At 46.0% G+C, this 12,810-nt stretch overlaps 1 protein-coding gene across 1 annotated transcript; it reads right to left on the bottom strand.

The window, feature by feature from the left end:
- Nucleotides 1-1,176: 1,176 nt before the first annotated feature.
- Nucleotides 1,177-12,119, bottom strand: LOC311117319 (tripartite motif-containing protein 16-like). The gene is made up of 6 exons (XM_084192280.1): nucleotides 11,486-12,119; nucleotides 10,966-11,061; nucleotides 2,455-2,688; nucleotides 2,187-2,346; nucleotides 2,002-2,052; nucleotides 1,177-1,765 (listed from the first exon to the last, which is right to left on the bottom strand). The coding sequence occupies exons 1-6, from the start codon at nucleotides 12,080-12,082 to the stop codon at nucleotides 1,254-1,256; spliced, it is 1,650 nt and encodes a 549-aa protein (XP_084048406.1). The 5' UTR covers nucleotides 12,083-12,119; the 3' UTR covers nucleotides 1,177-1,253.
- Between the last annotated feature and the right edge of the window lie 691 nt (nucleotides 12,120-12,810).

Genomic DNA, 12,810 nt, shown 5'->3' with positions numbered 1-12,810 from the left:
CAAAGGGGGAGGAAACCACTAAAGTCATTACCATATTGTCATTTTCTAACGACAGGGAGAAAACATGTAAAATCTAGAAGACTACTTTAGATCAGGTCAGAAGAAGCCTAGTGCACTACGTAGGGAACAGGGAGAGATTTGGGACAGAGACAGTAACTCCTGTATGGAAATCTTCATTCTAATGCCAGTGAGCAAATCTCCAATCTCCACCCTATTCCCTATGTAGTGCACTACTTTAGATCTGGTCAGAAGTAGCCTAGTGCACTACGTAGGGAACAGGGTGTCATTTGGGCCAGAGTCAGTAACTCCCCTGGGTATGAATTGTCTCTCTATCTTATCTGTCTTCTATATGATGTTCTCCTCTCCTCCTCTCTTCTCTCCTCTATTCACTCTATTCTATCATCCACACCACATGCCAGCTTCAACACAATCCATTTACAAGTTAAAGACACACCTTGGAATAAATAGCAAAGGAAAACTACTACTAGATGGATTTTTTATTTCCCATCACCATGAATCATATTTAATAACTGAACAGTAGCAGACCTAACTTCATCTGTTCCTGACTCTGGGTAGTGGATTAAAAAGACCATCAATCTCCAATGATATTAAAGTACAATTTTGAACATTACTGATATACTAAGTGGCAAGTCAAGATATCTTCTGGGTTTTTATTGTTTGGTTAATAGCACCACCTGCTGGACAGGTTTAATGTTGCTTGACTGAGCAGTATGGGAGAATAAAAGATGCCAAACTCTGGGTCGGTTTCCCGGACATCTCCATTGAAAATGCTTTTTAGTCTAGGACTAGGCTTCATCTGTGTCCGGGAAACCGGCCCATATAGTTCAATTAGCAAGTAAGTAACACTACCTGTTCCATGATACTGAGGAAAATGACATTGAGACAGAGAACCAATTTAGAAAACATTTCAATGGTTCTGAATGACAACCAACATACATTAAAAGCATACATCATGATTAATGTGAATATATAAGATTAAAACATTGCACTTAAAAAAAATATAGCTATTGACTACACCAGCATGACTAGTATCTATGTGGACCCTACAACAGTTTAACCAGCTCAGCTATAGACTACACCAGCATGACTAGTATCTATGTGGACCCTACTACAGTTTAACCAGCTCAGCTATAGACTACACCAGCATGACTAGTATCTATGTGGACCCTACTACAGTTTAACCAGCTCAGCTATAGACTACACCAGCATGACTAGTATCTATGTGGACCCTACTACAGTTTAACCAGCTCAGCAGTACCATAATTGAGACTAAACCCAGGATAGAGGGGCTGAGTGAATGTGGTCTGGACTCTGTGGAGGAGGGTCATTGTGTCAGATACACTGTAGAAGGACAGAGTACCTGCCTTGTGATCCAGGTCCACTCCTACTCTGGAGGACCGAGGGCCTGATACTTTAGTCTTAACATTATTGTGTCTGAAACAATAACTACCTCTATAACACTGTAAACTCCAGGACTTGTCATTCTCTCCAAATCCACTACATCTCCCTGTTCTGCTGATGTCTTTATATGAGACTGCTGTAGCACACCACCCACTCCACTCCACCTCCCAGTAACAGCGTTCAGACAGACCCTCTCTACACAGAACCTGGCACCAGTTGGTGAATCTGTCTGGATGATCAGGATATTGTTGGACTTGGCCTGTATAGGTCACCTTTCTGTTCCCTTTAGACAGAGAGAGGAGTGTGTGTGCCGTGTTTGGGTCCAGTGTGAGCTGACAGGAATCTGGGAGAAGAGCAGAGCAGAGACCAATGAGGGGAGTTAGAACAATAAGTGAAGTCAGATACTGTATCTACCCTGTCTTTGATTAGAGCACAGCAGAGATCAAATCAGAGAAATATGAGGAGTCAGATAGATACCCAGTCTTTGATTAGATCTACTATTGCTATATATTTCTAGAGGGATTTTTAGGAGTGTCAGTAAAAAGAGAATGTTAGTTACTTCAGAATAAAGAGACTCACATTGTAAGAACTGTTCTCTGGTCTTGGGCTCTGGAGGCAGTACAACATCCACTATATTCACTACAGACACACAAACACATTCACAGAGAGAGGGAATGTTATCATCATACCATATTCCACATGTATATGACTAGTAGGGAACTTTCAATGGTCTAAAGTTGATGTTCTTATTATTTTCAACACACCTGTAGTGGAGATCTTGGTCCATTCTCCTTTAAGGACGTCTTCTAGTTTCTCTCTCAGTTCAGACACAGTCTTACTCACATCTCCAAAGTACTGAAGAGGACGGACAACGATGCTGGGTAAGTCTGAAGATACACTGTTACTGGAGAGAGACTGATAACTCTGGAGAGAGAGAGAGAGGGAGAGAGAGAGAGAGAGAGTGAGAGGGAGCAGAACCAAATGATTGAGAGTTTTAATTTCATATCACATGTATCAAGGCAGTTGAGTTACCTGGAGGAAATGGATGTGATCCTCTGTGTGTGAGAGCTGCTCCAGCTCAGTGCTTCTCTTCCTCAGCTCAGCTATCTCCTGCTCCAGTTGCTCCAGGAGTCCTTCAGCTTGACTCACTTGAGCCTTCTCTTGGGCTCTGATCAGCTCCTTCACCTCAGAGCGCCTTCTCTCAATGGAGCGGATCAGCTCAGTAAAGATCTTATCACTGTCCTCCACTGCTGCCTGTGCAGAGCGCTGTTAAGAGAGAGAGGGAGAGACTGACTTGTCTTACTTTAATGAGCCATCCTCATTACACTAACACCCCCACCCCTAAAAGCACATTGCGTGACACCACAACCTCCACACAATCACATTATCCAGTACCCAACACCACAGTACAATACACCAACCAGCACCACATTCCAACCGTCCATCCAACCCCTCCTCTCCAGCCGTACAGACAGCCCCCCTGAGCCCCCATACCTCCTGAAACATCTCCACACTGTTGATCATTTTGTACAACTCAAACTCAACCCTAAGGCGTCAACAGTAATGGCATTACCCTGGCAACACAGAAAAAACATGATGAACAGTCTGTCATTGCAGAAAACGGACACCCCTCCCCAACTCCCAGGTCAACCCGAGCCAACCAGCTATTGGTGTCCAGGGCTCCATGTAATACCCTCCACTGGACGACCCCTAACCTTTCCAGCACTGGGAGCTTATAGAGCACCCTCCACCTATACCCTGCCATGCTCTCAGCCCCCACAACCCCCTGCCACTGATGCCCCTTCACTCCCGCTAAGCTCCTGATGTGTCTAACCTTGACACTGAGGGAGTCAGAACGCTGCCACCCTGACCATAAAATGTTTACTAGCTTGTGCTGCAGGTCCACAAGCAGACCATCGGGGGCGTTGAGAATGGCCAATTTAAGCCATAGAGAGGATGCCACCAAGTTGTTGATGATCAGCACCGCCCCTCTGTATGCCACTTGGGAGATGAGCCACCTCCACTTCGTCAGCCTCGACACCACCGCTTGTGACACTCCTTCCCAGTTCTTCCTATCCCAACCCTCCGAGCCCAGATACACCCCAAGCATCTTGAGCCACTCACAGCCCCACTGCAACCCCCCTGGAAGCTGCGGAGGTGCCCTGTCCCTCCATGCCCCACATAACAGAGCCTCACTCTTGCCCCAGTTTCCCTAAGCAGAAGACGCCCCCTCGTACACCCTCAAACTATTCTCCAGGGCCTGTAGGTTCTGCTCATCCCTAACCAACACAGACGTCATCAGCGTATGCTGACACTGCTATGCCTGTCCCCAACCCTATGCCTGGCTCCCACACTCCCTGTAGCCTCCTGCGTAGCAGGCCCAGAAAGGGCTCAATAACAAGAGTGTATAGCTGCCCTGACAGAGGGCATCCCTGGTGAATGCCCCTCCCTACCCAGACTGGCCTACTGAGCCCTCCCCACACCTTGACCATACATGAAGCCCCAGCGTACAGCATTTGAACACAGGCCACAAAATTCTCCCCACAACCAAAACAACACATTGAACAGATATTCATGGTCCACCCTATCAAAGGCTTTCTCCTGATTATGAACAGATTGTCTGTGTTTGAGCGTCCTGGTACACAGTACGTTTGGTCCTTGTGTACAATAGAGTCCAGGTGGGACTTCAGTCTGTTAACGAGGACCTTGGTAAAGACCTTATAGTCCAAACAGAGCAATGCCACAGGCCTCCAGTTCTTTAAGTCGCTCAAATCCCTATTTTGGGCAGGAGAGTCAAAGCCTCCCGTCTACAGCTTAGCAGCAGCTCCCCCACCCCGACGCACTCACACAACACACGTTCTGTCCAATTATTCCCCAGAACTTTTTATAAAAATCCACAGGCAGACCGTCTGAGAGACAGCAGCTGAGAGTTTGTGAAAGGCCAGGGAAATGTCTATTTGATTTATCTGTGACAGAGAGAGTTTGGAAAGGTCTGTGAGCAGAACCTGAGAAAACCCAGGATAATAATAATAATAATAATATGCCATTTAGCAGACGCTTTTATCCAAAGCGACTTAGAGTCATGTGCATACATTTTTACATATGGGTGGTCCCGGGGATCGAACCCACTACCCTGGCATTACAAGCGCCATGCTCTACAGAGGATCACAGAGTTCTGCCCTCTATAAATCAGAGTACAACTCCACAGCCTCATCTCCCCACAACAGAAGTTACCCACCCATCAGGCTCCCTCATCTCCCCACAACAGAAGTTACCCACCCATCAGGCTCCCTCATCTCCCCACAACAGAAGTTACCCACCCATCAGGCTCCCTCATCTCCCCACAACAGAAGTTACCCACCCATCAGGCTCCCTCATCTCCCCAAAAACAGAAGTTACCCACCCATCAGGCTCCCTCATCTCCCCACAACAGAAGTTACCCACCCATCAGGCTCCTTCATCTCCCCACAACAGAAGTTACCCACCCATCAGGCTCCCTCATCTCCCCCACAACAGAAGTTACCCACCCATCAGGCTCCCTTATCTCCCCACAACAGAAGATACCCACCCATCAGGCTCCCTCATCTCCCCACAACAGAAGTTACCCACCCATCAGGCTCCCTCATCTCCCCCACAACAGAAGTTACCCACCCATCAGGCTCACTCATCTCCCCACAACAGAAGTCACCCGCCCATCAGGCTCCCTCATCTCCCCCACAACAGAAGTTACCCACCCATCAGGCTCCCTCATCTCCCCACAACAGAAGTTACCCACCCATCAGGCTCCATCATCTCCCCCACAACATAAGTTACCCACCCATCAGGCTCCCTCATCTCCCCCACAACAGAAGTTACCCACCCATCAGGCTCCCTCCTCTCCCCCACAACAGAAGTTACTCCCCCTTCTGCTGTCCCCACCTCTCCCAAAAGCCTTGGAAGTTTGAGCAAAAAGTGACATCTTGTAAGAGCTTTACATAGAATTTCCAATAGGACACCTGCCTGGGCCCTGGTGAAACAGAGAACTGAGCCCTGTACTAGGTGCAGACACATTTTGGAAAGCAAAGACAAGGTCATTGATTTTGGCTCTAACCACTAACAACCTACCCTTACACACCTCTTTAGCTACCCCTGCACTAAGATTTCTGCATTGGCATTTAAATGTTTTTGGTTTACATATTCCCCCAGTCTTTGCCGCCGTTCATGTTAAGGAAGTCTAACCGTGAAATCTCCATAAGAGGTGGGAGGGAAATCACCACAATCAGAAACCAGTAGAGAAGCCCATAAAGCCGCCATGCCAGAAAAAAACATAAATGTAAGCAGATTCTGAAGACATGCCCTTAAGAACCCATGACCCATTTTCTCAGCCTATACCGCTTCCTGGGTGAGAGGACACTAAACCCCTCATTCTTCATCACGTGTTGTACTGACCTTACAAACCTTCCAGGATCAATAAAATAAGACTCCAGCAGAACCTTCTTTTTCCCCTTTAGTCTCCATCAGGAACCTAGAAAGTTCTCTCAGCGTATATACTGGGCCCTCAGCCTGACTGTCTGTCAGCTCTGGATCCAATGAGCAGTCTGAAAACGAGACCGCCTTGTCCTCCGCTCCCGCAGACTCACCTCCCCCCTCTTCCTCTTCCTCCTCCTCCATTGGCACGGTACCGTCCTCCTCCTCCCCAGTCTCTGCCCCCCTGCACTTCCCCCCTGATCAGTGCCTCTTCCCCAATGACAGGCAATATTTCCTGGGATGAGCCCACCAAGCCTTCGCCCACCGGAGTCTCTGTTACTACAGAAACCTAACTCAGCTCATGTAGCCCAGCTGCAACCCTCCCCACCACCGCTTTCTCCACGGCCTGCGCACCACCACTTGGCCATTCACTACTCTCCTCCTTCCTGGTACCACCACCACTTGGCCCTGCACTACTCTCCTCCTTCCTGGTACCACCACCACTTGACCCTGCTCTACTCTCCTCCTTCCTGGTACCACCACCACTTGACCCTGCTCTACTCTCCTCCTTCCTGGTACCACCACCACTTGACCCTGCTCTACTCTCCTCCTTCCTGGTACCACCACCACTTGACCCTGCTCTACTCTCCTCCTTCCTGGTACCACCACCACTTTACCCTGCTCTACTCTCCTCCTTCCTGGTACCACCACCACTTGACCCTGCTCTACTCTCCTCCTTCCTGGTACCACCACCACTTGACCCTGCTCTACTCTCCTCCTTCCTGGTACCACCACCACTTGACCCTGCTCTACTCTCCTCCTTCCTGGTACCACCACCACTTGACCCTGCTCTACTCTCCTCCTTCCTGGTACCACCACCACTTGACCCTGCTCTACTCTCCTCCTTCCTGGTACCACCACCACTTGACAACTTGTATGTTTTGAAATTATACTTCATTATAATGATTATCAATAAGCCTAAACATTAATTCTATTCAGAGGCTATTTCCTCCCAATATGAGATCATTTTCTATAGAAGGTTTTTATAATGCATGTTTACTAGGGTTGAGGTTAGGGCATCTGAGTAGGGATTATTTGGGTTCAATACCTGTCCTACCTATCAATCATATTGCTGCTTGTAGCCTATAACTGATGATCCCCACACTAGAAACACCCAAAACTATCTGTGCTACCAAACCCTGTGTTCCACCCCTCCCCTGTGTAACCTTGAGGTTTGGTAAGAAACAAACACTTCTCTACGAAAAGAGACAACATGTTTAACGGATTCCGCTTGGCACCCAGCCGAGAGCACACGGAAACCACTTGCAAATTTACCAAAACTAACCAACTAATTGGGGTCTGTTCGGAAGCAATAAACGGAGGCAGATTAGCCACCACAACTCTTATCGAAAGAGGCGACATCTGCACCAACACACCCCTCACAACAAGACGAACGTTTTTCATTAACCCAACCACCGCCTTGTTCATTCTGGATGCAGAGTCCAGATGTTCCGCTCCAACCTGTTCGCCGACCATGAGCAAAACTTCCTCCACACCTTTCTCCGGAACGGACCCGAAGCGACAGCGTTTCTTCTCCACTCGGTTGAGGCCATCACGCCGCCCTAACAAACTACCCCTACTCCCCCCTCAACTCTAAACGATAAACAGTGGAAACCAATAAACAAACCCTCAAACCATCAGAAAATACATTCAGAAAATACGCAAGAACCAAAAGAAAAAAGAATAGTAGCCCTCCTCACGAACCACAAATCTCTCACACAACCAACTTCTTCTTCTATGATATAATGGCGGTCCACAAACCAACGTTAAAGGTGCATGCCGCCACCTACTGTGCTGGAGTGTGTGGTCAATCACGGTTTCCAACATTTCTAAATCCTCCTACCTAACTCAGTACTTCTGAGAAAATAAAGAAGAGCCCTACTAACTTCTAATAGACCCTCCCCCATCCCCAAAATCCCTTCCGAACCCCCCCAACCCCGTCCAACCTCAATGACCCTACACATCTTTCCCTCTCTTCAACATACTTACAACAATATAACAACACATGCTCCACCGTTTCATCGACCGTACCCCCCAGACACAAACCATTCCCATGCTTGCCAACCAGATGTAATGACGAGATCAATGTACAATGTCCTAAGCGCAATCTAGTAAATACCACATCTTCCTTCCTAATCTGACTTTTAAATCTTGGTCCATCGACCTTTCTGTAAAACTGTAAACTATTCATATAAATGCCGGCCCTTGTGCTCAGAGTACCATCTCTTCTGCCACACATCTATCAAAATGTCTCTGATCTTACATTTGGCCTCACCTCTACCCAGTAGAACATTAATATCAATTATATCTTGTTTCAAAGCTCTTTTAGCTAACTGGTCTACAATTTCATTCCCTTCCACACCCGAATGTGCTGGGACCCAGCAGAATCTCACTACTAAACCCATTCTCTCAATTCTCCATAATAACATTAATACCTTCAGTTCAACTGAGTATACTGACAGTTCATCTGTTAGTCTTCTACATATCTGCACATCAAATTCAGGAACGTAAACGCCTGCTCCTGTGAGCCCACTATCTGGGTCCTTGGATCCGTCTGTGAAAAGCATTAAAAAAGCATAAAAACCTATACCAATGTAATTGTCAACCAGTTTCTCTATATCACTGACTTCTGACCAATCTTTCCTTTTCTCTACCAAGGTTAGATCAACAACAGTGTCTGGGAGTAACCATGGAGGAACATCCCCTATCACCACAGAAGGGCCAACCTCCAACTCCCTCAAACCACTCTCATCAGCAAGCTTTCCAACTGTCCAACCAAAACCACTGCCTTCTCTACTAGTATATTCCCAACAGTCATCTAGAACAGTAGCAGTGGGATGCTCAACCTCACAGCCTTTCAACCCAATAAGATAATGACCATTTTTTACGCTGTATATCCAAAGGCATCTCTCCTGCCTCCACCAGTAAGGCACATACAGATGTTGATTTAAATGCACCAATACATATCCTTAAAGCTATATACTGGATTCTGTCCAGCTTCTGAAGCCAAGTTTTGCCTTGTTCGATAAACTATACACCCGTAATCAATTGTTGTCCTGATCAGAGCTCTATAAATATCCATCAACGATTGTCTGTCAGCACCCTATTCATAACCAGAGACCCACACAACCAACTACCATGAAAGTTAATGAATGAGAGAGACATGAACATCGTTACAATACTGTACATAGACATAATGTAACGGTTCTTCTTCTTTGGAGTTTAACGGCGGTTGGCATCCAATATGTTGCATTACCGCCCCCAACTGGACTATAATATAAATCCATTATACTTTGTGACACAAAATGGGAAAAGGGGAAATTATAATAATAATAAAAAAACACCCTTCCAACTAACCCTACACTCATTAAATACCCACTACCCCATTCCACTACTTTGACCCTATCTGCTCCTGCACCATGCCAACGGCCTGGGAGGACGGGACACCACCACTCAACACACCCTGTAACTCTTCTGAAGTCTAATCTTGTATGCCCAAATACTTCTCTGCAGCTGCCACCACAACATCTATTTTCTGTGATTTACGTTCCATTTCTGCGGTACAGTTGATAACCATTGCTATGAACGCTAAGAAGCTAACTTTACTAAAGCATATATCACTCGTTGGCCTATCCCTCTGTGCTGGCACAGATCTACTACTCACAGGGATCCTCTCAGGATCCCTCACCCTTGACCCATCCTCCTCTACTTTCTTCACTGCCTCAGCATACGACACCTTCTGCACTACTCTGACTCTAGCCACCTCAACCTGCCTCTCTCGCACCGGACACTTCAGATCCCCAGCAACATGGGCATCCCAACAGTTGACACACACAACTTTATCCACCAAAACTACTCAATCCTCTGTCCCCTCCTGCACACTTCCCACATCTTGGAATCTCCCTCCTACAAACTGCTGCAACATGACCATAAACGTTGCACCTGAAACAGCATAGTGGATTCGCCACAAAAGCTCTAACAGGATAACTGATATATCCTACCATGACTTTGTTGGGTAAAGACTCAAAACTCAAAAGGACTGACAGTGACTCCTCTGTTTCACCACGCTCACCACCGGGTCTGTGTTGCACCAAACGGCGGGAATCACAAACACCAGCAGTCTTCAACCTTAATTGCTCCAGTTCTACACTTAACGCTACCCCAGAAATCACTCCTTTCAATGGTGCCCTGTTCCTAAGAGCAAAGCAAGAAACAGATCTTGACCCAAGTTGCGTGACACGGAGCGCCCACTCCCTCTGGTCAGAAGAAACACAAACAAATATCACAAGTCCACTACAGGTTACCTTCACTGATTCAACTGCACCCAACTCCTTTCCCACCCACCCTGAAACTACAAATGGATCTGCCAAAAGGAATGGATCCACTTTCTCCTACAATGTAACTCCTACTGCACCAGATTCTTCTTTATCATGTCCATTGATGCCAGGCTCTGGTTCTGAGCTCTTCACCACACCTTCTACCTCACTTAACTCTCCCTCATTCATTTCCATTTCACCTCCAGAACTCAGTCTGGCGAATGGCTCACTCTGTTTGCACTTGAGTTATAACATTTGATTTTGATTTATTTTTATGTCTCTATTCCTTTTAAACTTTTGTGAGTGTAACGTTTACTGTTAATTTCTGATTTGTTTATTATTTATATCACTTGCTTTGGTAATGTAACATATGTTTCCAATGCCAATAAATTCATTTAATTGAATCGAGAGAGAGAGCTCCCTGTTAATGTATAGCAGACATGAGTCGCTCATGGTTACTCATGGTTATGTGAAGAGGTAGAGCCGCTTGCGACTTTAAATCAGTCAGAACAATAGGGAATGTCCTTTTGGTCAAGATGATGGTTTCTCCCTCAGTAGACCCGGGTTCATAACCAGTCAGTTATATTAAGCAGTCTATTCTCTGACAGGGGTCCAGACAGCCTGTTCCCAACAGTGGGATTGGATAGGAGCCTCTCACTCTCTCTCTCTGACTGGAGGAGAGAAGTGAAATGGTGTGTCTCCTCTGGTCAACAATACTCACCTTGAGAGACTCCACAGCCTGTTGGAGCTCCTTCAGCTTCTTCTCTCTCTCCTGGAATCTCTGCTGGACCTTCTGCTGACTCATCCCCAGCTGCCTCTGTGGAGAATCACTCTTCAATGAGCTATCAAGCTTTATATGTCCAGTAGATCAATAGTATAGTAATGTGACATAGGGCCCATAGAGAGGAAAGTCTAAAATCTTGAGGAAGTCCCTTTACCATATGACATTTTCTATGTTGCTATGTTAATGATTATAGTGTTTATGGTAGGTGTACATGTATCAAGGGGTTGAGACTGAACTTTGAACTCTTAAAAGGGCATTCGGAATGATAATAGTGTTTGACTTCAGAAAATGGTGATACATTTGGATCAAACTCAATATACTCAAGGTTTGTGTTCATATATGTTCTGCTGAGGATCAATTTCATTTTATTTATCTCATATTCAAACAGACTTAGTTCCTACTGTATCTTTAATTCTTTGTTTATCAGATAGTAACCAACAAGTAGTTCTGGTCTTACCTGTTTCTCAGTCCTCTCTGCTGCAGCTGACACTGTATCATGGCCTTTATGTTCATCCATTGTACACAGCATACAGATACACTGCTGATCGGTACGACAGTAAACCTCCAGCAGTTTATCATGATGAGAGCAGATCTTCTCCTGTAGCTGTGCGGTGGCTTTGACCAGCTTGTGCTTCTTGAAAGCAGGATATACATAGTGAGGTTGGAGGTGAGTCTCACAGTAAGAGGCCAGACACACCAGACAGGACATGAGGGCTTTCTGCTTTCTGGTCCCAGTGCAGAAATCACACGCCACATCTCCAGGTCCAGCATAGCACAGAGCAGGAGGGGGAGCAGCCTGGAGTCCTGTCTTCTTCAGTTTCTCCACCATCTCAGCCAACATGGTATTTTTCCTCAGATTAGGCCTTGGAGTGAAGGTCTGTCTGCACTGAGGACAGCTATAGACCCCTTTCAGAACATCCTGATCCCAGCAGTCCTCAATACAGCGCCTACAGTAACTGTGTCCACAGGCAGTAGTGACCGGCTCCTTCAGTAGATCCAGACAGACAGAACAAAAGAACTGGTCCTGGTCCAGCAGAACTCCCTGCTGAGCCATTTGGATGGTTGTTCACTCTCACACAGACAGACGACACAGAGACTCAGATCAGTTTCGTTTCCACAGAAGTTTTTGGGAGGGCGTGGACTTTCTGGATCTGCCAGATAGGTGAGGTTAGAGGGAGGGAGGGAGGGAGGGAGGGATAGAGAGAGAACTGCGTTCAACGTGGAGAGGGAGACAAATATTTTAGTTTCTAGGTTAGGGCCCTTCATTTGGAATAAATCTAACAAATATGAGTTGTTAGAATATATAAAGGGTAACAGTTCCTATGAAGTACATATTCTAATTATTATAATAAGCTTCATAATGCCTTATAATACACTTATGTGTTATAACACTGATTATAAGTGTCTATAATAATTAATAAGTGGTTGTAATGGGGGGGGGGGGGGGGGGGGGGTTGATATTGATACAATATACTGTAGTTTAAATGAATACTGTATGTATTGACTGATCATTGAGAATGAGGTAATACTTTACATTACAGTGTGGGTATTACTGTTAGGCCTAGGGTCAGGGTTAGAGTTACTACATTCAGCAGTGACCCTAACCCTAGCCATATCTAGGACTGAAAAGAGAAGACGTTTTATAATCAGAGTTCTTTGTATCTCTTCTTAGTCAGACAGAAACCCCCACATCATATAGGTGGACGGGGTTATGAACATATCCAATGAATTATTTCTGCAACCAGATGAAATGAAACTGACTTTCAGCAGGAAAAGCTTCTC

The sequence above is a fragment of the Coregonus lavaretus genome (genome assembly GCF_964263955.1).
Source record: "Coregonus lavaretus genome assembly, contig: HAP1_SCAFFOLD_7366, whole genome shotgun sequence".
NCBI lineage: Eukaryota > Metazoa > Chordata > Actinopteri > Salmoniformes > Salmonidae > Coregonus > Coregonus lavaretus.
The sequence above is the reverse complement of the archived record's forward strand: the minus strand, read 5'-3'. Positions and strand labels throughout refer to the sequence as shown.

Coding starts and splice junctions, on each gene's coding strand:
- LOC311117319 (XM_084192280.1), bottom strand. CDS start 12,082: ATGGCTCAGCAGGGAGTTCTGCTGGACCAGGACCAGTTCTTTTGTTCT. Junction 2,689..10,965: donor AGGCTGTGGAGTCTCTCAAG/GTGAGTATTGTT, acceptor CTCTCTTAACAG/CGCTCTGCACAGGCAGCAGT. Junction 1,766..2,001: donor CAGAGAACAGTTCTTACAAT/GTGAGTCTCTTT, acceptor CTCTTCTCCCAG/ATTCCTGTCAGCTCACACTG.